Genomic DNA, 21,480 nt, shown 5'->3' with positions numbered 1-21,480 from the left:
AGATGCTCCTATTAATACTGAAAGATTTTACTTAAAAATATTTTAATGAAAATTTACATAGTGGAACTGAACATAGAATGTGGGGTATTAATTGCAACATAGTGATACCAGAGCCAGTAAGAAGTCTCTCTCTTTCTCCTTGTGCCAGTGATCCTAAAGGAGTAAAGATCAATAAAAGCTTGTGCAATGAAAACAAGTGTTTTTAACTGCAAACAAGCAAATATGTGGAAGTAAATTCTTTGATTTCTTAATTATCTTTAAGCAGATTTTTATAGCTGCTTAACAGAAAATGAGCTACATGAAGGATATAAACATTATAACCAATATGAGTAGAGGGGATAGACTGTTGTAGCTGTGATGTTCCAGGAAATGTATAAGGCAAGGGTTTCTGTAGTATCTTTTACTGGACCAGATGGGAGAGAGGTTAAACAAGCTTTCAGGCATTAACCACCCTTCCTTAATCACTCACCTTAATGCAACTCCTAAAAGGTACCTTTCAATAATAGTTAGCTGTTAGACTGACAACATTGCTGTTATATAAGAAATCATACTTTTGAGACTCTTACCTCTTTCCAATAGTGAATTTTAAGGGACAAACCCATCAAGGAGTTTTTTTGTTTAAGAAATAAAATAGAAAATGCAGCCTTGGCTCTAATGGAAAAGATTGTTACAGCACTACATGGGTTCAGAGGCCAAACAGATATATTAGAGAAATGGTTTTCAACCTGTGGTCTGTGGACCCCTGGGGGTCCTCACATTATATCTAAGGGAAAGATGATTATGATCAATCAAAAGTATGTGACTACCCACACTTACAACTCAAACGGGTCTGCACCTCCATTCAAAATTTCCAAAGGGTTCAGCATATCTAGTCAAAATTTTTTAGGGGTCCGCAAATGAAAAAAAGGTTGAAAACCAATGTATTAGAGCAATTTGATTTATACAATATTATAATCATCAATGACTGGGACTCATAACTCCAGTTCACATTCTAGAACCAGAAATATTGTATTTTAGTATGCTAAAAGCATCAGATGTTCTCACTTCAGTCTTTATAGGAGATGGAGTGCGCACACAGTTGAGGCAATAATTCTCAAAAGCAAGGGTAAAATTATCTTTTCTAAGCAGGTTAGCCAAGACTACACAATAAATATGACTTGATAATGTCTATTACAAATGAGCTCTAATGTTATGAATTCTTTTATTTCATTTGTATTATGAACAACATAGGAAAGAAATAGGTTTTTTTTCTTCTAATGTACCAATTTCTGTAATTTCCTAGTAGAAATAAGAACAAATTTTAAAATTTAAGTTTCAAGGAGATAGATAAAACTTTACTGCCCAAACTCTGGCCAAATAATTAATATATAAAAATAATAGTTAACATGGCTGAAAAAAAAATCAAACCAAGAGGAAATTCAGATTTCATGACACACTAAGCTCAACTCCCATTTCGCTGGCATTTGTCAAGTTTATTTAAAGATAGTTTTTCTTCTATAAATGTTTAACATATTTATAATTTATAATATATTTATAAAATGGCTTACATTAAGGCATAATAGAACTGGTTGAAGTGTCCAACAGAAGCTTCTCTAATGTTCTGCGTACCTAAAGTCTGGTTCAGATTAGTCTCAGGGTATGGACAGACAACACATTTGCAGTGCTCCAAGTGCCTTTAAAGTTCTCTAAAAGGTGACAGTACAGGTAATTCCCAGTGATGAAGTGCCACAAATTGTAACATAGACCAAACAGGAGAAGGGAAAATAATATGGGAAAATTATTCATTATGTTGCATTTGGTTCATTTGAAAAGCAGACTAAATATATCACAGGCTCCAGAATACAGGAAACTTTTAAAGAAACTCACTATCATTTTACCCGGAGTTCACTCAACTTGGTAGATAAGGCCCAGGTTAAGGACCCCCAGGCATATGCAGAAACTGGTAAACCGCTGACCCCAAAATGTAATTTTAATAATAGGCTTTCATTATCCTGCAAAAAAATAGTGTCCACCTAACATGAAGTGAGAGAGAGAAAGCAAACAAATTTACAGTACAAAAGATACGATGCAAACTTTTAGAAAGCTCAGTCAGAGTTGACATGGGATCTGTGTCCACAGATACTGAAGGAAAGTCTTTCAGAATTTGACCCAACAAACCAGTGGAAGCTTCTTAATGTAAATGCATTTCTCTGTATATTAATACTGAGATTATACTCTTCAAAGTGCCACACTGCTGTGCAAGATACCTTTGCTCAGAAGGGTAGTATTTATGAGTGGCAGAGGGATGCCTTTGCCACTTGAGTTAGCGAATCACATTTTATTTTCAGGATATTGTTTTTAATGGACTGGAATGTATAAAGTTCAAAACAGAATTTAATGTCTTAAAATAAATTAAATTGCCTTGATTCAGTACTCTCTCAAACAAAATTGATTTTATATAAACTAATGTTAATTTGACTAAACTGTCCCTCTACACATGCACTATTAATATCTAAGGAAATTAATCAGAAATTAAGAAATGTCCACCTTTGGGATATTTCAAGCTATACTGGCAGCTTGCTAAGAACAACTGTGCCTAATTATGTTAAAACTGAACAGACTGTAGTTTCCCTCATCTTCATTCTGGAGATGCAACCCTGACATTGCAAGGTAGGACCTTCACTCTCCAGCACAAGGACAAGTCAAGATGGTCACTGCCTCATTTTAGAACCTTGCAGATCACACTTGTGTCATACCTGGGATAAAGACAAAATATGGCTTGAGCTGGATGACCAGTTACAAAATTGTAACTGGTTCTTAAATCCAAGCAATATATACAAACAAACTAACTGTTAAACCACACATGCTCCTTTGAAAAAGAGAACATCAAACTATTTTCTTTAACATTAGAAATCAAACCTATATTCATAACAAGTGTAAGTAGAGGCTCAAAGAAAACAGCTGAATTTCTCATATCAGTTTGTCTTTAAAATTTCCCAAGAGACAATTCTGTAACCACTAATTAATGCTATTTCCTGATCTGTGTGACAAATAGGGGGCTCTCTTTTTAAACCAGCATACATAATGAGCGTATCTATTGTGTCAGACTCTGGAAAGTCAAATCAATCAATACTTTTTCAAAGACAGCCACAGAATTCATAGGAATGTTTATGATGCTTCTGGCAGATCCATTCATCCTGCCTTTTAATCTAGATCAAGGGTGCTCAATCCCCAGGCCATGGGCCGGATCCAGTACCAGCACTTTGTAATTCAGCCTGCGGGGCTCCCAACTGGATCCTGTGGGGAGCCCTGTGCGTTAGATTGGGTGTCCAGTGTGGTACAGGGCCTGACACTGGTGTATGCAGGGCTGGGCTATAGTAGCACAGAGCCCAGTATCGGCTGGATGGCCCACAGGCTGGATCAGGCTCTGTGCTGCCCCCTGTACACTGGGATAGGGCTCCAGCCTGGTCGGAGTGGCGTGGGCCCCAGAGCCTGGTCCCAGTGCATGGAGGCGGTGCAGACCCAACCCGGTCCATGGACTGGTTCCATGCCATTCATCTGGTCCATGGGGTCAAAAATGTGAGCACCACTGAGCTAGACTATAATCCAACCCAATACCTAGGAGTAAAACAAACAAACAAAAAGTTAAGAGATGAATTTAATGACCATGGTAATATAAATCCTTTCAGAAGGCTCATAATTTAGTCAGTTCTTAGCATTGCTGGAGCATAAATTTATACTAAACCATTCACTTGCATCAATGGCTTTTACAAGTAGAAAATAGTCTCAGAAGGGAAAGTGCTAAAACTACTCTATTTCCTCTCAGCATTGCATTGTAGCAGATTTGTCCAATGCTTTTCTTCCATATTAATCTACACTATGTTAAAGCAGCACCACAGCCACACAAGCGCAGAGTGCCATATACATAAAAGTTCTTACTGTTATCCTGGTATAATGAAATAGGAACAGGTAAAAGGCATCCACTAATAAAATGATCACTAAAATTCATACATCAGAACCTTGGTAAAGCACCATATTTCAGAAAGGTGTTTGAAGTGCACAGCTGTATCTGAAGTTGGAGGCAGCGTATTCTTGAATTTGATGATCAGATTCCCAGTGAGGTTCTTCAGTGAGTATGACCACTACAGAACCAGTCTAATTACTTACTGGTTTTATGCAGAAAAATTGGGGGAGGGGAAAGAGTGTTTCCTATTACATCCTCTAGTCCAACTGGTTCTTTTCTACTTTGACACTTCTGCTTTCACAGTTGTCCTTGTTTTGATTAGCTGATTCTTCTATATGTGAGCTGGAGTTTTTTGGTTGTTCTAGTTGTGTGCTGGGACCAGTCAGCTCCCCAGTATTTGGGGAGGGGTTCTGGGCCTCCTCTACACTCAGGGTAGCATTACTTTGGTCCTTTGCATGAAGTGTGGGGTTGGTCATTTGTTCTGCTTCTTGTTGAGATGCTGGTGCATTTACATCTTTGGGGGGTTCAGGACAGCTGACGGGAGCCAGCACCAAAGGAGGATGAGGTAGGTCTTTCTGTAAAAGAAAATTGGTTTTTTTTAGAATGATGGGAAGTGAGAAGAAAGAGCTACTACTTCTACTAAGGGCAACATTAGCAGTGACTGATCAAAACATGCCAGTTTCTACAGGAAACCAGCCATCATACTGAGGGTGCAGACTGACCAAACAATTATACTGACTGAAAACATAGGGGAAATGCACTGAGTTTTAAAGTGATTGGTCCATGTGTCCACTCTATGATACAGGTAATGGATATCCAACGGCAGTAATTTAAGAGTGGTTTAATTCTGGAATAAGGTGCCCTGATTTAAGTTCACTTATGCAGGATGCAAATGGATGCACAAAACATAAAATGGATCATTTGATGCCCTCACAAGTGCTATGTCTTTCTCACCTCTTTAAAGTAGTAAAATTGTTTCATCTGTCTACTGCTTGAGTGTCCAATATTAATTACATGATAACTGGGTGGTAGAGTTAAAAATAACGTTAGCTAAAGGCTAACAAGAGGGCTACAATTGCAGTAACTTCAAACCCCAAAAGATTTACTTTTGGGATAGCTCCCACTGATTCACAAAAACAAAACGAAATGTCCACAGCAGGCTCATAAAATGCTTAAAGTCTTAAAACTTAAAGCTTAAAGGGTTCATTATTTCTAACTGATTTGGGAAGTGACAGGCATACATTTAACTTTTAAAAAGGAATAGAGAATTGGCACTCATGAGCATGCATCAACAGTTGTAATGAAGTTGCTAAGTGTGCACGCTCCTAAACCTGCAAGCCAAACTGCAAACTTTAATCCTGAATGAAACAGCATGGAAGTTGAAACAGTTTTGCAGAGACAGATGTAACAGTTAAATCAGAACACCTAATTACCAGTACAATTTAATATTAGACAGTCAGAGAGCTTTTGATGGGTCTGAATGAATTCAAATCAGCAGGGCCTGATAAACTTCAAACCAGGTACCGAAGAAACTGGTAGAGATGATCTTGGAGCCATTGGCAATAATATTTTCAAAGTCATGGGAGATGGGCGAGGTACCAGAGGACTGGAAAAGGGCCATTGTAGTGTCCCTCTTTAAAGAAGGCAGGACCTGGGGAACAACACACTGGTTTGCCTCACCTCAATACCTGGGAAGTTACTGCAGCATCTCCTAAGGAAGTTCCCTTGCAAGCATCTGGACAAGGAAAGGCTGATCACAAGCAGCCATCACGGATTTACTAAGAACAAATTGTGTCAAACTTGATCTCAATCTTTGGAGAAATATGGCCTAAACTAAACTACTATGGGATGGATAAATGGCTGACTCAGTAGCTGCAAGCAAAGGGTAATTATAAATGGATTCCTACTGGAAAGGCATGTTTTGAGTGGAGTCCCACAGGCGTCTGACCTGGGCCTGGTACTGTTCAATGTGTTTATTAATGATTTGGATGCTGGCACAGAAAGCTTCTTGAGCAAATTTGCAAATGCCATAAAACTAGGAAGGACCAGGAATGCACTGGAGGATGGGAGCACAATTCAGTAGGCTCTTGACCAGGGGTGGGCAATTATTTGGGCTGGATGGCCACTTAAGTATGGGTGCTGATCCAGTGAGGGGGGGACGGAGGGAGGGAGGGAGAAGTGCTGATGTGCATTGTGGGAAGGAGGGTGCTGACACGGGCCAGCATGGCAAAGTGGGGTGGCAATTGTGGGTGGCAGTCCAGCCTGGCTCGGCCCGTCTGTCCCAACCCCAACCCCAAACCCCAGAGATTCCTGATGTCTTTTTTTAAGCCTTCTTCAGAAGTAGTGTGTGTTGGCTGCAGCCGGAGCTGGGGATTTTGAGGAGGGTGTACCAACACTTCTGCTGGGACTTAAACCTGGCTAGAAGGTCTTGTATCTATGCTTAGGCTCAGATCGAGTGCCATTTTCAGGGTCAAGAAATAATTTTACCCCATGGTTAGACTGGTATAGACTGGGGAGAGGGGGCTGCCATCCTCTGTAGCAGGAGACTTGGCTCTCTTTCTTGCATCTCTCAAGAGTATTTTAACAACTTTTGAACCAGCAAGATATTGGCCACCACGGTCTCCCTGCTTTACCTGTGACAGATTAGGGTATTATGTCTTGTGCTTGTGTCAAGGTTGACTGTGTAGTTTTGTTAATAGGGAAGACAATGGGTTTGTATAAGATTGGATTGGATAGGGATGATCCTGCCTCAGGTAGAAGGGTTGGACTAGGTGACCTGCAGAGGTCCATTCTAGCCCTACTTCTCTATGATTCATATAACTACTGTTTTTGTCCATGTGTTGCTTCCTTCTTAGGTGGAAAAATGTTTTGGAGTTTTGCCATTTCTTTCTTCATAGTGATAAATTTCATTGTTCATTAATGATAAATAATGACTGATACTTTTTGGAGGATCTCAAAGTAGTTTAATAGTAACTGAACTTAAAAATCTCTATTATGAGTTTTTATTCTCATTATAGATTTGAAGATCTAAAATACAGAAATGGTCAATGACTTGTTACTGGACCACTAGTGGAACAGACTGCAGAGGGGAAATAGGAGTAAAGAAAGGAGGCTGCTGTGGGTCTGACACTGGCCCCAACCTGGGCTTAGGACGAGAGTCAGAGCCACAGCAGCTGCCTGCTCCCTGGTTCACTGTGTGTGAAAATATAAGATGAGGAGCTTTATTCCCTCATGCTGCTTGTGGGGAAATACCTCATTGTATATTTGAGTAAATATAGTATTTGATTTTTTTATTTTACCTAGACAAGTTTCTGCAAGCTTCAGGTCAAGTTATATTCATTATCAAGTCAAATTCAAGCTGTTACTATAGGCCAGGGTCTATTTTTACACTGTGAACTGCCTACAGAATAAAATGACCATATTTTAAAACTACATGTAGCATCTCAATGAGACTTATAGAGTGCAAACAACCCTTTATAATGTGCAGGAACTTATATAAAGAATTATTATTTATAGTAAAGAAGTATGAGTCTTAGTACTGTTCTTGCAGTGGTCTGGGACCTAGCTTTGTTACTATTCTACCATAGCAGGAAGTTTCCACTGGCCCTACCCAGACTGTTTTTTGGGGTGCCAAACTTCTTAGACACTCTGCATTCCCAGGAGGACTTAGTGTACACCACACTATATACTTCTGTAGAAACTTTGTATGGTGATATACTGAAGCACAAGAATGTTTTTTTTAAACGGTGGCTTCTGGCTCAGCAGTGATATTAATATATTTCTCCAACTGGAGGACCCTCTTCAGTGACTTAATCTTCAAATTGAGGCCCAGTTTATGCTTAACAAGTTTTGCTTGGATAGCTATAGAGGTATGAAATATGGAAAAAAAATCATAAACCAAAACAATGTAAGTAAACCAGCAAAGACCCAGACTAGCTTCAGAAAACTAGTATTATATACTAGCAAAATCTTTGTTGGCCTGCATAAACTAAGGGATTTCCCCTTAGAGAGCTCACCATCATAACAATATTGGAAACCCCATCAACTATAGACAAGACCAAAGCTTATCAAAAGTAATGAACAACTAACTTAACTCACTTTGAGCAAAAGAACAGCTTTGAAAATGTCTGTATTTGTGTGACCTTTCAAACTCTGTTGATCTCACCAAACCCTAATTTCACTGGACAGTATTTTGTGTTGAATGCACAACAAATTATACTTGGTATTGCAGCACATTATGAATAAACATTTTACAGTTCCAAAATAACACACAAGTGTTTTGATTGAAATGATATATGAAGATATTTCACAGTTCCTGAAAGAAGTTGCCTGACGTCAGAATAGGACATATACTGTCTTTACTACAGAGTCACCAACAATTTTTCTCCCTTTTATTAAACACCTATTCAGTGAACTGTCCCTTATTTGGGGTACTGTCTTCTTCTTTCAGCAAACAATACTGACTGCCTCAAACTAGATGCATTTTAATTTACAGCAAAAAGTAAAAACAGACCAGTCGTAGATGATGGTTTGAGATGCTACGCTAGCTTCTCACCTCACCCCCACATGATCTAGGTTATGAAAGGAAGATCTACAAATATGACTAAGTTTAAGGGAGTTACTATCTGAAGTTACATTAAACAACTATGAATGAAAATGTACATCATCATCTCTACAAATTATGTAATGATCAGGTTGCTTAGGAAGGCACTTATCTCCTTCACACTGGTCAGTTCTGCTGCCCACAAACATTAAAGTAACAATCACAAGATCATGTCCAACAATTACTAAAGCAAATAAAATAATACTTAGGATCAAAAAGGGAACTTCAAATATAAAGATCTTTGTTTTGTTGGGTAGTACTACAATATTTTACTCAACTTTAATTCTAGTTAGGTTTATAGCATTATTATTCTTGAAGACAGTCATATCAAACTGGTATTCACCGCAAAGCCGCTGCCTGTCCAGAACATTGTAAGCTCCTTTCGCCAAAGAGCAACAGCAAAGCTAGTGATAAGAGTACAGGGTACCAAGTAGAGGAGAGCTGGCTGACCCATCTGCATCAATGCCAAGGCTACAAAAGTCACCAGAAGGCCAATGCCATACGCTAAAAGGAGATAAAAATGCAAAATGAAGTTATTCAGACAGTTTTGCTTAATAATGGCCATATTGTCATCTTGAAAAATCATCTAATATTAATTTATGTCAAGTAATATCATAAAACTCCTTTTACTGTTTAGTATATGTGGTGTAATGAATTCAATAATTGGAATAATACAAGTGAAATGAACTGAAAAAAATTCTATGCATCACTTCAGTGCTAAAATAATCACAACACTGGCATTTAAAACACTATTTTTTAATTAAATGAAAACAAAATACAGATAACATTACTGTCTGACTACTACAACTGGCACACTACTTGTAACTTGGAAATTCTTGGTTATAGGTTTTGCTTATTTAGTGAAACACCATTAAACAAATATCTAGCTATGTGTTACAACTCATTAAATCATTTATTTCTACTTATGGTATAGTATACTGCAGAAAATATTAAACTGAATGTAAAAAAACTCCAAAAGCTTTCAGGGCAAGTTCCTGCAAGTATGCCAGGTATAGGCTGATAAATCTAATTCCTCAACAAAAATTCCCATTACTTGGAGTTAATATTATATAGAAATATTTTATAGCATTTACTGAACCATTAAGTCAGCTAAGTAAACTTCTACCAAAGCAAGGTAAGTAATGGAAGTAATATCTACTTTATTTCATTAATATGACAAAGAGTATGAAAGTAATTTTTGTACCTAGACTACTACATTTTTGTGGCAATTTTACACAGCTGATTTAAGAGTAGAATGCTGCGGTTTTAATCAAGGAATTCAAAATTAGAGTTATGTTTAATAATCCAAGTTTCTGAATGGAAATATAACAGGAATGTAAAGTACCATTAATTACCACTGAAGACTCAGTGGAACCTGTAATTCTTACAATTCTGGCAGTTGTTTTTCTTAAAGCTCTTTTGGTGCCTTCAATTGCTAGTCTATTCAAACTTTTCTATCTTAAGTATGGACTTTAAGGGGTTTACACATTTAAGAAATATGAACATACGTTGCAGTCATAACGTGAGTCTATAAATTCTACAAATTCCATATATTTAAAACACAGTTAAGTGAAATACACTGAATACAGCCAAACAGTTAGGAGGTAGTAAAATTACCAACAGCCTTTTCTGAAATTGAAGCCCTCTGATGTTTCTGCCTGTCATTTTGTAATTGTACTGGTTGTTTATCTCAAACTTGAAGAAATGTTTTCTTCTGTTAATAGCAGACCATAAATGAAGGAAGTTCCAAGTTAATGTGCTTATGGACAGATCCAAACTGTCCTTGCTGGTGCCTAAACATGTCTTGCATGGAATTTAGTCTCCTAAACCATGAAAAACAATCCATATCAACCTTACTGCAGTGGCCACAAAACCACTTAGAAGACCAGAATCATTAAATACCCCATTTTAGTCTGAAAAATTCCCTATGTGTTTTGGCTTAAGATTGTGTACATGGTCAGAAGCGACTTAGGTCACTAAACTATCTTTTAAGCCAGTAATTTTCAAACCAGTAGCACCTTGGGGTATCTTGAAAGGCTTTCAAGGGTAGCGTGAGGTGCCATACAATGCTAACACTGTTAACACCTAACAGTTAGCACAGTGGCATGCAAACATAATTTGCAAGATAAACCCAGAGATTTCAAATAGGGATCCATAATTTTAAAAACACTGTGACCTGTTGTGATTTTATGAGTTCTTTGCAACAGAAAAAAGTCACTACTATTTTTCCAAAGTAAAAAAGAGTGAAAGCTAAGATCTGGTATTTTCTGAGAGATACCTTGAGTCTAAAAAAAAGGTTAAGAAGCACTGCTCTAAACCAGTGATACCAATCAGGGTGCTGCACAAAATTAGCAGTTAGGTGTGCAAACACCTACACACGATTCACAAGACATACCAGTTGATTTAAAATAGGAACCTATAGTGTTAAAAACAATCTGAACTTTTGTGATTTTTCTGAGTTCTTCGCAACAGAAGAATAGCTCTGTTATTTTCCCATAGTTAAAAAAAAGAAGTGAAAGCTAAGAGCTGGCATTTTCCAAGGGGTGTCTGGAGTCTACCAAGGGCTGTCTTGATTCTAAAAAGGTTGAGAAGCATTACTTTAGGTCAGGGATAGACAAGCAGCTGGGCCCAAAGGCCACACAGGGAGTTTTGACGAACTGTTATAGATTGGGTCAGCACCACACCCACCTCCCTTGGCAACAACTCATCAAACTCCCTATGGGGCTTTGCGTGGTTGGGGAGCAATGCTTGGGAGTGGGACAGGCATAATCCGCTCCCCGCACACCCTGCCCTGTGGGGAGAGGGAGGTGAAAGGGGCATATGCATATGGGGGGGCTGCCTGGAAGCCAGCCAGGGTGAGGGGAGGGAGGGGGAAGGCAGGGGGTGAATGGAGCAGAGCTCATCCAATTGGCTGCTACCCCTTTTATGCTCTGCATGGGGCAACCAGTATTGTTATCCTGCCTAAAGCCACCGGCCCTGGCCCCAGTCCCAGGCCCCAGCCACCACACAGCTTATGGTGTGGCTGTTCCCAGTGTGGCTGCAGCCAGCCAGACTTGCAATGTCACCAGGAAGTGAAGGGAGCAGTGCAGCACCCAGCTTGCTGGAGCCACACCAGGAACAGCCCTACTGGAAGCTGTGCTCACCAGCCAGGGCCTGCGCCCAGGCCCAGGCCGGTGGAGCTGTTCTGCTCCCTTTGCCTCCAGCTGCAGCTGCTTCTCCTGCTCCTGCCCTGTGGGGAAGCTTTATTCAGGTGGCTCCTGCCCAGCGTGTGGAGCTCCAGCTCCCAGGTGGCTGTGTGGCGGGTGCAGAGATCCCACCTCAGGAACACAGCTGGGTATTTGTATCCCTCCGCTGTTTCCACCACGTGAGGTGGGCCAGTAGGGGGTGCTCCTGCATTGAGCCACCCACCTCCCTGTGCCCAACCACCTTCCAGGCTCCGAATGCCTCCCTAGGGGCACCTTATGTCCGGCCAACCCCTCTCCCGGAGCACACTCGCTAGTCTGGGGGTAACATGCCGCCACCACCCCAAGAATGGACTGTCTCGCGGCCCTGTGTCCTTGGGGTAACACAGGCCTAAAGTCCCACGGGTACTCAACCCAGTACAGGCACTTGGGGTACTTCCCCAAGTCCGGGGGCAAAAAGGTATAGTCTCCCTTAGTCCACAGACCTAAGGGGTCTCTTAGGCATAATTTAGACCCACCCCTCAATAAGTCTCCCACACCAGTCAAAAAGGAGAACTTTATTGATTACAGGGGGTAGGGTAAACTAGGGTACAGGATAGAGCAATATCTAGAAATCCTAAAGAGCAAACAGTCTGGCTGTGGTAGCCTTTTGATTACGCATCTGTGATACTTCCAGCTAAATATCTAATCAGATTGAGTAGCTTACTCACAAGCATCTTCCAAAGGCAGGTGAAGTTTCCCTTTGGAGGCAGGCGGTTCCTAGCTCGTGAGTTTGGGGGGAGAGAGCCAGTTTCAGATGTTAAGGCTTCTCTGTCCCCTGCCTGGCTGCTGCGTCACCTCATGGCCGGAGAGGAGGGACCGCCTCCTTCCCCATCCTAACTTATATAGCCCCTGTGACCTCATTCACCTGGGCCAGCGGAGGTCAGCCCCAGTTGGCTGTCAGCCAACCAATCTGAAATGCATCACCTGTTACCGGGCAGATTCCAGCTCCCCAGGTAGATGCCCCTCACCCAGGTACCAGTCACGTAAGCAGAGGGAGCAGGTTTCCCCCCTCCCTCAGCAAGTTCCCTAAAGAGACAGGCTGAGGGTGTGGTCCCCTGTGTGCTGGGCCCATCCTAACTGAATGGTCACAGCACAGAGATTTAAATCACAGTGTCACAGGGCAGAGATTTTAAACACGATTACAGGGCAGAGATTTCTGGGGAGAAACCAAGGTGGCTTTCTGCCACAGGCTGCTCATTGTATTGGGCAGGTAGAGTGGGTAGAAGGCAACTGGTACCTGGAGCCAGGGCTCCACACACTGGGCAGGAGCTACCTGGCTAAAGCTCCTCCCCTCCCCGAGCAGTGCAGCAGTTGGAGCTGGAGGTGAAGAGAACAGAACAGCCCTGCCAGTCCAGGCCCCAGCCAGTGTGCAGCTTCTGGTGGGGCTGTTCTCAGCGTGGCTGCAACTGGCCAGGTGCTGCTCCGCTCACCTCACCTCCAGTGGCGGCTCCTCCTCCTGCCTCTGCTGCACTGCTTTGGGTGGGGAGGAAGCTTCAGCTGGGCTGCTCCTTGTGGAGGCGAGGGGAGCAGAGCAGCATCTAGCTTCAGCCACACTGGGAACAGCCCTGCCAGAAGCTGCATGCTGGCTGGGGCCTGGATCAGCGGGAGCATGGTGCGGGCTGCCATGGTGGGAGTGGGTACTGCTTGGTCCCATGTGGAGCACCATGAGGGCAGGCATGGCCTGGATCCAGCCTGTGGGCTGTATTTTGCCCACACCTGCTTTAAGCTCTGCCAATATCCAGATTGGTGTTGAGGGACACCTAAACTCTACTGAAGTTTCAAGCCATTCGGTGTCCACAGAGCACCCCTAAAGGCTCGACTGAGTTCAGACTTTTACTACAGGAAGCAACATGCTCTCCTGTACAACCTCCAAAAGCCCTGCAGTGATGGACCAGTCGTGATGGAGAAAGAACTAGTCCAGCCATGAATCTACATGCAAGTGGTTGTAGCCTGATGGTTGCCTTGCATTTGGGTTGAGACATGGGTGCAATTTGGCTGCTGCTACTGTGACTGAACAGTCTTATTCAGGATCCCCTCTACTCACACCACATGGGAAAGGGAGAAGAAAAGGTGCCCTAAACCTCGGCAGCCTTCCTCAGTTACTCTCAGACACGGCTGGTGGTGGTAGAACAGCTCAACTTTTATACAATAGGTTAGCAGTTAGATAACCTGCCCAGGAAGGGGGAGGCCAGGGTTCTAGGCTATCCAAGAGCCTGATGGCTTCACATCAGTATCTCCCATTCTCAGAAAAGTGCCCAGATCACCAAGGCTCTTGAGTGAAGGCACCCTCTTTTTGTTGAAACTGGGCCACTAGAGATCCAAGAGCATAAGATACATGGAGCCAGGAGAACAAGAAAGAACAAACCCAACTCTCTAATTCAGTGATAAGGGCACTCCCCTGGAAGTGGAAGAGACCTAGATATGTGATTAGGTCTGAACTGAATGCTGCTCCCAATGAGTTCAATGCTTCTCCTCTAGGAAATCAGAGGTGACTACAGGAAGCAGAATTGAGACACACCTCTGTGTTCAGCACTTCCTTGCTACAGGCACCCCCTGCTTATTGCCTTAGTTAGAGATGTCAAACTCAGCCCCTTGGGTGGGGTGGGGACTGTGGGTCTCCTTGGAGGCCAGACCTGGAATTGGAAGCAGGATCGGCAGGGGTAGAGCCCGCAGCAGGCAAAGAACTGCAGGAGTGATGACACATGTCCCCAACAGACCTCTGTACTCTGGCTTTTGGTTGACCATCTTGCCCCACTCCACAACTCCTGGACCCTCTAGGACAGATGCCACAATTCTATGGACCAGATCTGGCCCGTGGGCCAAAATGTTTGATACCTTTGGACTAGATGATCTGGATCACCCTTTGAAGACAACTACTTTCACTACTGACTGTCCCTTTGGATTTTGCTCCTCAGGCAAGGTGCCTAATTTTTAGGTAATCCAAGATCCCAAGTGGACCCTTGTACAAAACCGATTTGGATCTGGCCACTCAACTTAATCAACTCAGAGCTGTCCAAAATCTGTCTAATAAAGAAACCTTAGTGATAGTGATAAAAAGACTAAAGCCTCCATATGTATCCCAAACATTCATGAATCACCTGCAAAACAACCTGGGAATTCTGGCAAGGGCATAAAACAACAGCCAAGAGCATAATTCTACCTGGGACAAACAAAGGTGCTCAGAATGGTAACACAGCAGTTAAATTGGGACTGAGTGGTCCAGCCTCAAAACTGGTGGAGAGTTTTTATTTTTTTTAAAACTGTTTCAATGCTTGATTTTGAGAGTGAGGTAAGCAGGTGTAAAGCAAGCTACATTAATACAGACACTCTGGCTTTACTTTTGTAGAAACACCAGCATCATACATACCTATAGTACAGGCTACAAAATAGACTCTGGAGGATTGCACCTGGATATCAAATCTATGGCAGTAAGCTACCAGTAAGCCTAAAAGAATAAAGAAAAAATAGATTTTTAAAGGACATACATGAGTACATACATACACATACACAAATTGTAAGATGGTAGAATCATAAAAAATAGGCCTGGAAGGGACCTTCAAAAGTCACCTATCCCCTTCTTGAGGCAGGATCGTATTTATACAAAACAAAATGTGAAGCCCAAAATGGCAAACAATACTGTAAATGAAGCCTAAGTAGTGCTAAATAAGGAGGTGCTGTCACCTCTCATATCTTACCTAATGTTCCTATTAATGCAGCACAACTCCCCATTTGCCTTTTGTGCAGCTGTGTCACACTGCAGACTAAAATACCGAGTCTGTGATCCACTAAGATTCTGAGATCCTTGTCCATAGTGCTGCCTTTTAGAGAGCTGTCACTCATTTTGATACAGAGAATGAACGGCATTGTAGTACTTTTTAGATAGCCTACAAACCATGACTTTTTGTGCCCTTAATGTTTGACTTACGACTAACAGTCTGTTTTTTACCATGCTGATATATTCAAGCAAGTGCACAGCTCAGCTTATGGATTGCACAGAAGTTATATATGCTTCTACTATACTGAGCTTGCACTGAGAGCTTAATAAAGTTGATATCAGTGGTTCTCAATCTTTTGGGGGTCATGTACCCACTTTTACGTGTTTCACTACTTTGTTCACTTATAATTCCATGTTATGGTTAAAAAAACTCAATACTTTTTGTCACTATAGCCACACTGTAACCTGTAAGATCGCAGAATGCATTCTTATTTCTTTGATTTTGTTTCTTCTGTTTTTCAGTCCCTTATGTACCCTTTAAAAGCTTGCCATGTACTCTTTTACACAACAGATTTTGCCTGTGGGCTACAGCCGCTCAGAAACTACAAGGCCCTCCCTGTTTCTGGAGGAGGGACATTAAGTATGTAGCAAGTGACTTTATCATAAAAAATGGGAGGGGGGGTGTGGGTCAAAAGTTAATAATGTGTGCTCCAAAGGGGCACAAAGAACAGAGTATACTGGCCAGCACCAACTGGCCCTCAAACTATCAGAGACAAAATATTGGGCTAGATGGATGAATGGTCTGACCCAGTATGACACTTAAATTCTCAGTGTGTATGTACCCTACCTCTCTATGGATTCAGACCTTCTAGTGGTGGAGAGGCCTGTGTATCCTAACAATCCTCAGAGCTATGTTATCCACAGTCTCACACTCCTGACAAGGTCACCCATGACAAACAGGCCAGAGCGGAGGTTCCAGACAAACCACAGTCCAATTCCAAGTCCTCAGTGGTAGATCAGGTGGAAGATGATGTCAAAATCTCAACAGCTGTAAAGATGGGAGAAGACTGCAGTCAGATGGAGGTCTCCTGTTGTCTAGGGTTCTCTCTTGCCACTGGTTCAAGATCTCCACCATATGAAGATCACGTGGTTGCTGTTTCCATGCACCAACTTCCTCATGTTAAATAAAGTCATCTGTAGGCTTCTACCACAGGAAGCAACATGCTCATCTGTACCAACCTCCAAAAGCCCTGTGGTGATGGACCAGTACTGATGGAGACAGGAGTAGTCCAGCCATGAATCTACATGCAGTGGTGGTAGCCTGATGACCATCTTGCACCTGGGTTGAGACAGGGGTGCAATTTGGCAGCTGCTACCATGACTGAGCTGTCCTATTCAGGATCCCCTCTGCTTGCCCTACATGGGGAAGGGGCTAGAAAAGGTGCCCTACACCTAGGTGGTCTTATCTGGCTAGTAACTGTGTTCAGCAGGATCAAACCTCTGAGGCTGAAAACATTATAAGAAGAAAATGATTTCACAATATGGAACATTCAAACCTTGATAGATAACCAAGGCAACGAATAACCAAAAGAACTGCCATTGTCTCTAGGGAACTACTGAGTTACACTGACATTACAGTTCTGAGTGAGACAAGATGACTGGATAAGGGTCAGCTGAGGGAAGAGGGTGGAGGCTACACCTTCTTCTGAAAGAGGAAACTGGCCCAGGACAGGCATGTTTACAGCGTTGGCTTCACCATCAAGAATCAGCTTGTCAGTCAACTTACAGAGCTCCCTGTAGACATTAGCAAACGTCTTGTGAGCCTTTGTCTTAGATTCACAGATTCATAGATTGTAAGGCCGGAAGGGACCTTGGAAGATGATTGGGTCCAGTCCCCTGCACCAAGCAGGAAAGAACACTGGGGGTCAGGTGACCCCAGCAAGGCGACTGTCCAGTCTCCTCTTGAAGATTTCCAGGGTATGTGATTGCTCCATCTCTGGAAGGAGCTTATTTCACAGTCTGGACATCCTGACCATGAAAAAGATTTTTCTAATGTTGAGCCTGAATCAGTCTTCCAGGAGTTTTTGGCCATTACTCCTAGTTTTCCTATCAGGTGCCCTGGTGAACAGTTGCTCACCAAGTCCTTGATGTACTCTCCCAGTGTAGCAGTAAGCTGTTGAGGTGACCTGGTAGCATCTTTTCTTCAGGCTGAAGAGTCCCAGATCCCTCAGCATGTCCTTGTATGGCTTGCCGTGTAAGACTCTGATCATACGGGTGGCTCTTCTTTGGACTCTCAAGTTTGTCTATGTCCTTGTTAAAGTGTGGTCTTAAGCTCAGCAACAACCAGCATGTCACTGTCATCAGTGTATATGCCCCAATGCTTGCTGACGATGATGCCAAAGAACAGTTCTACTCCAGTCTTGATCACATTATAATTAATACTCACAAGGAAGACAAGATCGTTCTCCTCAGTGACTTCAACACCAGATTGGAGGTGACCTGAAACTGAAATGGCATCACTGGGAAGGAAGGAGTAGGGAAACCAATTCCAACAGCATCCTTCTCTTAAGCAAATGCACAGAGCATAGTCTTGTCATCACGGACATCATCTTCAGATAGAGTGACAAATACAAGATTACCTGGAGGCACCCTCAGCCAAAGCACTGGTACCTCCCGTGATCAAATGGATGTCCAGATCACGCAAGCTGTGAGAGGAACCAATGACTGATGGACAGATCACCATCTTGTCAGATGGATTATGAACATCAGTGTTGCTCCGAAACACTGAAAACAGCCAAAAGCAATGAGAAGCACTTTCAACACGAAATCTCTTCAAGATTGAAGGTCTATATAAGGATCTCCGACAGGGTCACCATGAAAAGCTCTATACCCTGTCTACAAATGACGATAGCACTGAGGATGGTGTGCTGAATCCATTGGCTATACCACACATCAACAGCAACACTGGTCCGATGAGAGTGGCACCAAGATCCAAGTCTTCCCTGAGAGGACTTATTCTGCTTGGCAAGATGACACTTCATCTCAGCAGAAGGACACCTGTCAGTTCTTCAAAGCCAAAGCTCAAAGGAGGACCTGGGAAATCAAAAATCAGTGGTGGCAAGATAAAGACAAGGAGATCCAGCTCTATGCAGACAAATATGACATGCATAGCTTTTTTCAGACAACAAAAGCCATCTACGGCCCAATTTTCCATAGTTCTACTTCCGTGTGATTACAGAATGGCTCCATGCTCCTCAAAGACACTACGTCTATCCAAGCTAGCTGGAAAGAGCACTTTGAGTCACTACTGAATTATGAATCAATTGTGGCAGATACCACCACCAACTCTATCCCTTAATATCCCAAAAGGGGATTCCTCATCAACCCTCTTATATTAGAATAAGTTTGGCATGCCATTAAGGAAACCAAAAACAACAAGGCTACTGGACCAGATGGTATATCTGCTGAAATCTTCAAGGATCACAGCAAGGAACTGGTACTGAGACTCCATAAATTTGAATTGGGAACAACGAAGAGATCCCTGGAGACCTAAGGAATGCCAGTATCATGATTAACAGGATCCAGGTTTTCAGTTTGCTGTGGAAAAATGCAGATTTTCTCCTTTGAAGGAGAAAAATGTGTGAAACCATGAGTCTCCCCTTACAGGCTGGCAGAGTTCTAGCCTGCAAGCGGCTGGGGGGAGCAGGACACAAGGGGCAAGGGGTGCTACATTCATGTGCGCGTATACACATGCATGCAGCAGCCAGGCAGTGTGGTGGAGAGTAGCTTCCTCAGCTCCCTCCAGATAAGAGAAGCTGAGGCAAGGGGAGGGGTACAGGTGATGCATTGGGGGGGCAGGGAAGGGGGCACATGCCCATCCCAGATTTCTATGCTCACAGTGGGGCATGGGGCTGCAGTTGGGCCAAACCAGCTTTGGGCAGAAGACACCTCTGCACCCCATCAGACGAGACCCACCTACCACAAGATACAGTGCGGCAGCAGCGCTGAGTTGTGCACCCTGCTGTTGTTGGGTGGGAATGGGGCACCTCAATTTGGCAGGCATGGCAGTGCAGTGCTCCCTCCCGCACCAGATCCTGCCTGCTGGGCTAGTATTTGGATACCCTGAAAAGCACATCAAAATCCTGAGTCTTCCCCATGACCAGATGACTATGAAGCAAATTCAAGATGAATCCATTTGTCACCTGAACTGGGGGCAAGCAAGGATGTGTCATCACCCCAACTCTGTTCTCCATTTTTCTGACAGTCATCCTGGTTCTCATTAAGGACCACTTTTCTTCTGGAACCGAATACCAAATGTATGGAGGTCTCTTCAATTTGGTTTATTTTCTCTCAAGAAACAAAGTACTCAAAACAACTATCTTTGACCTTCAATCTGCTGATAACTGCACTATCCTTGTGCACACTGAGGAAAACCTCCAGACCATGCTGGATCTTTCTGGAGAAGCCTACCAAATGTTGGGCCTCTCTTTCAACAGGCCATGAATGTGATCCCTCCACCCCAATTACCATGGAGGGAAAGATCCAAGGACCCTGGAGATAATTGAGCACTTCCCCTACCTCAGTAGTCACCTCTCTCAAAGTGAACACTGATGAGGAGATACAGCATAGGATGCAGTGTGCAAGTGCCTCCTTTAGGAAATTGCTTTGGTATGTCTTATTGCCATCCCTGGAAAGACATCAAGATCTGTGTTTACAATCTGGTCATCATTCCCGCTCTTCTACAGATGTGAAATGTGGGTGACGTATTGTCGTCATCTCAAGAGCCTGGATAGGTATCGCCAACAATGCCTCTGGAAAATCTTCTACATCAAGAGGGAAGATCGCTACACAAGCACCAGCATCCTTGCTGAAACCACTATTTACCAGCACTGAGTCAGTGATCCTCTAGCACCATCTCTGCTGGACCAGATGCTGTGTGACTTGACTTCCAAAACAAGTGCTCTACTTCCAGCTTAGCAACAGCTTGAGATCTTGAGGTGCCCAGAGGAAATGCTACAGGGACATATTAAAGACATACCTTAAGAAAATGGATGCCAACATCAAGAGACGAGAGTAGCTGGCTGCCAACTAACTCCAATGGTGCTGCAACCTCAACCAAGTGGCAGCTTGTTTCGAGGTAAAGCATCTTACCCTCAAAGCACAGAAGAGGGAGAGGAGGAAGGAAAAGGAGAGGAATCCCAGCCTGCAGCCTACTTTTCCCAGAGGAGAGACCTGCAACTTCTGAATCAAGGTATTGCTGCCACTGATGTATGCACCCTAGTTTTGAAATAGTGCCCTAAAGGTATGGACAGATATACACATAAAGCACTTCAAAATTCCATCTTTATTTGAAGTACTTTTACTTTGTGGCATACAGGTAGCATACTGTTGCACAGACTCTCCCCACTACATTAATTCAAACTTTGCTGAAGCAGATGCAGTTGTGCTACTTCACAAGTAGGGGGCTAGTAAGCAGGAATGCTAGTCTCCCTTTTGGTCACAATTTCCCAGAGACTTCAGAAGACAGCTGAGTGTAAAATGCAGATTCTTATGGGTATTTGACCCCCATGCTTCTGGTCTGTGCTTCCTATAATCATCACATTGTCAGTAGAACTGGTCAGTTACATGTCTATAGCATTCTCAGAGTGACCAGAGGATGCATGCCGATCTTCTCCAGTCTTTGAATGAGCACCACCATGAAGTACTTGCTCAAATAATGGGTTGCCAACTGGCTGGTCAAATGGGTTGCCAACTGGCTGGAGGGCCGCACCCAGAGAGTGGTGGTGGATGGGTCTTATTCAGCCTGGAGGGATGTGGGCAGTGGGGTTCTGCAGGGCTCGGGCCTCGGGCCTACACTGTTCAACGTCTTCATCAGGGACTTGGACGAGGGGGTAAATAGCACCCTGTTCAAATTTGCTGATGACACTAAGATGTGGGGGGATGTGGGCACTCTAGAAGGGAGGAATAGGCTACAGTCGGACCTAGACAGGTTACA

The 21,480-nt window shown here is 43.0% G+C and overlaps 1 protein-coding gene across 2 annotated transcripts in view; it reads right to left on the bottom strand.

Moving 5' to 3' along the window:
* Positions 1-1,449: 1,449 nt before the first annotated feature.
* SPPL2B (signal peptide peptidase like 2B) overlaps positions 1,450-21,480 on the bottom strand; it is a 187,508-nt gene continuing 167,477 nt past the window's right edge. The window contains exons 13-15 of one of the 2 annotated variants that reach the window (XM_019513195.1): positions 15,138-15,215; positions 8,890-9,050; positions 1,450-4,518 (exon numbers count right to left, since the gene is read on the bottom strand). In XM_019513195.1, the coding sequence (XP_019368740.1) occupies positions 4,201-4,518; positions 8,890-9,050; positions 15,138-15,215 (557 nt within the window). In that variant the 3' untranslated portion in view covers positions 1,450-4,200. Of the gene's footprint in view, positions 4,519-8,824; positions 9,051-15,137; positions 15,216-21,480 lie in introns of both variants that reach the window. The other variant, XM_019513196.1, reaches the window with a different exon arrangement.

Source organism: Gavialis gangeticus, unplaced genomic scaffold, assembly GCF_001723915.1.
Source record: "Gavialis gangeticus isolate Ggan-Ray unplaced genomic scaffold, GavGan_comp1, whole genome shotgun sequence".
In the NCBI taxonomy this organism is placed as follows: domain Eukaryota; kingdom Metazoa; phylum Chordata; order Crocodylia; family Gavialidae; genus Gavialis; species Gavialis gangeticus.
This window is presented reverse-complemented; position numbering and strand designations above follow the sequence as displayed.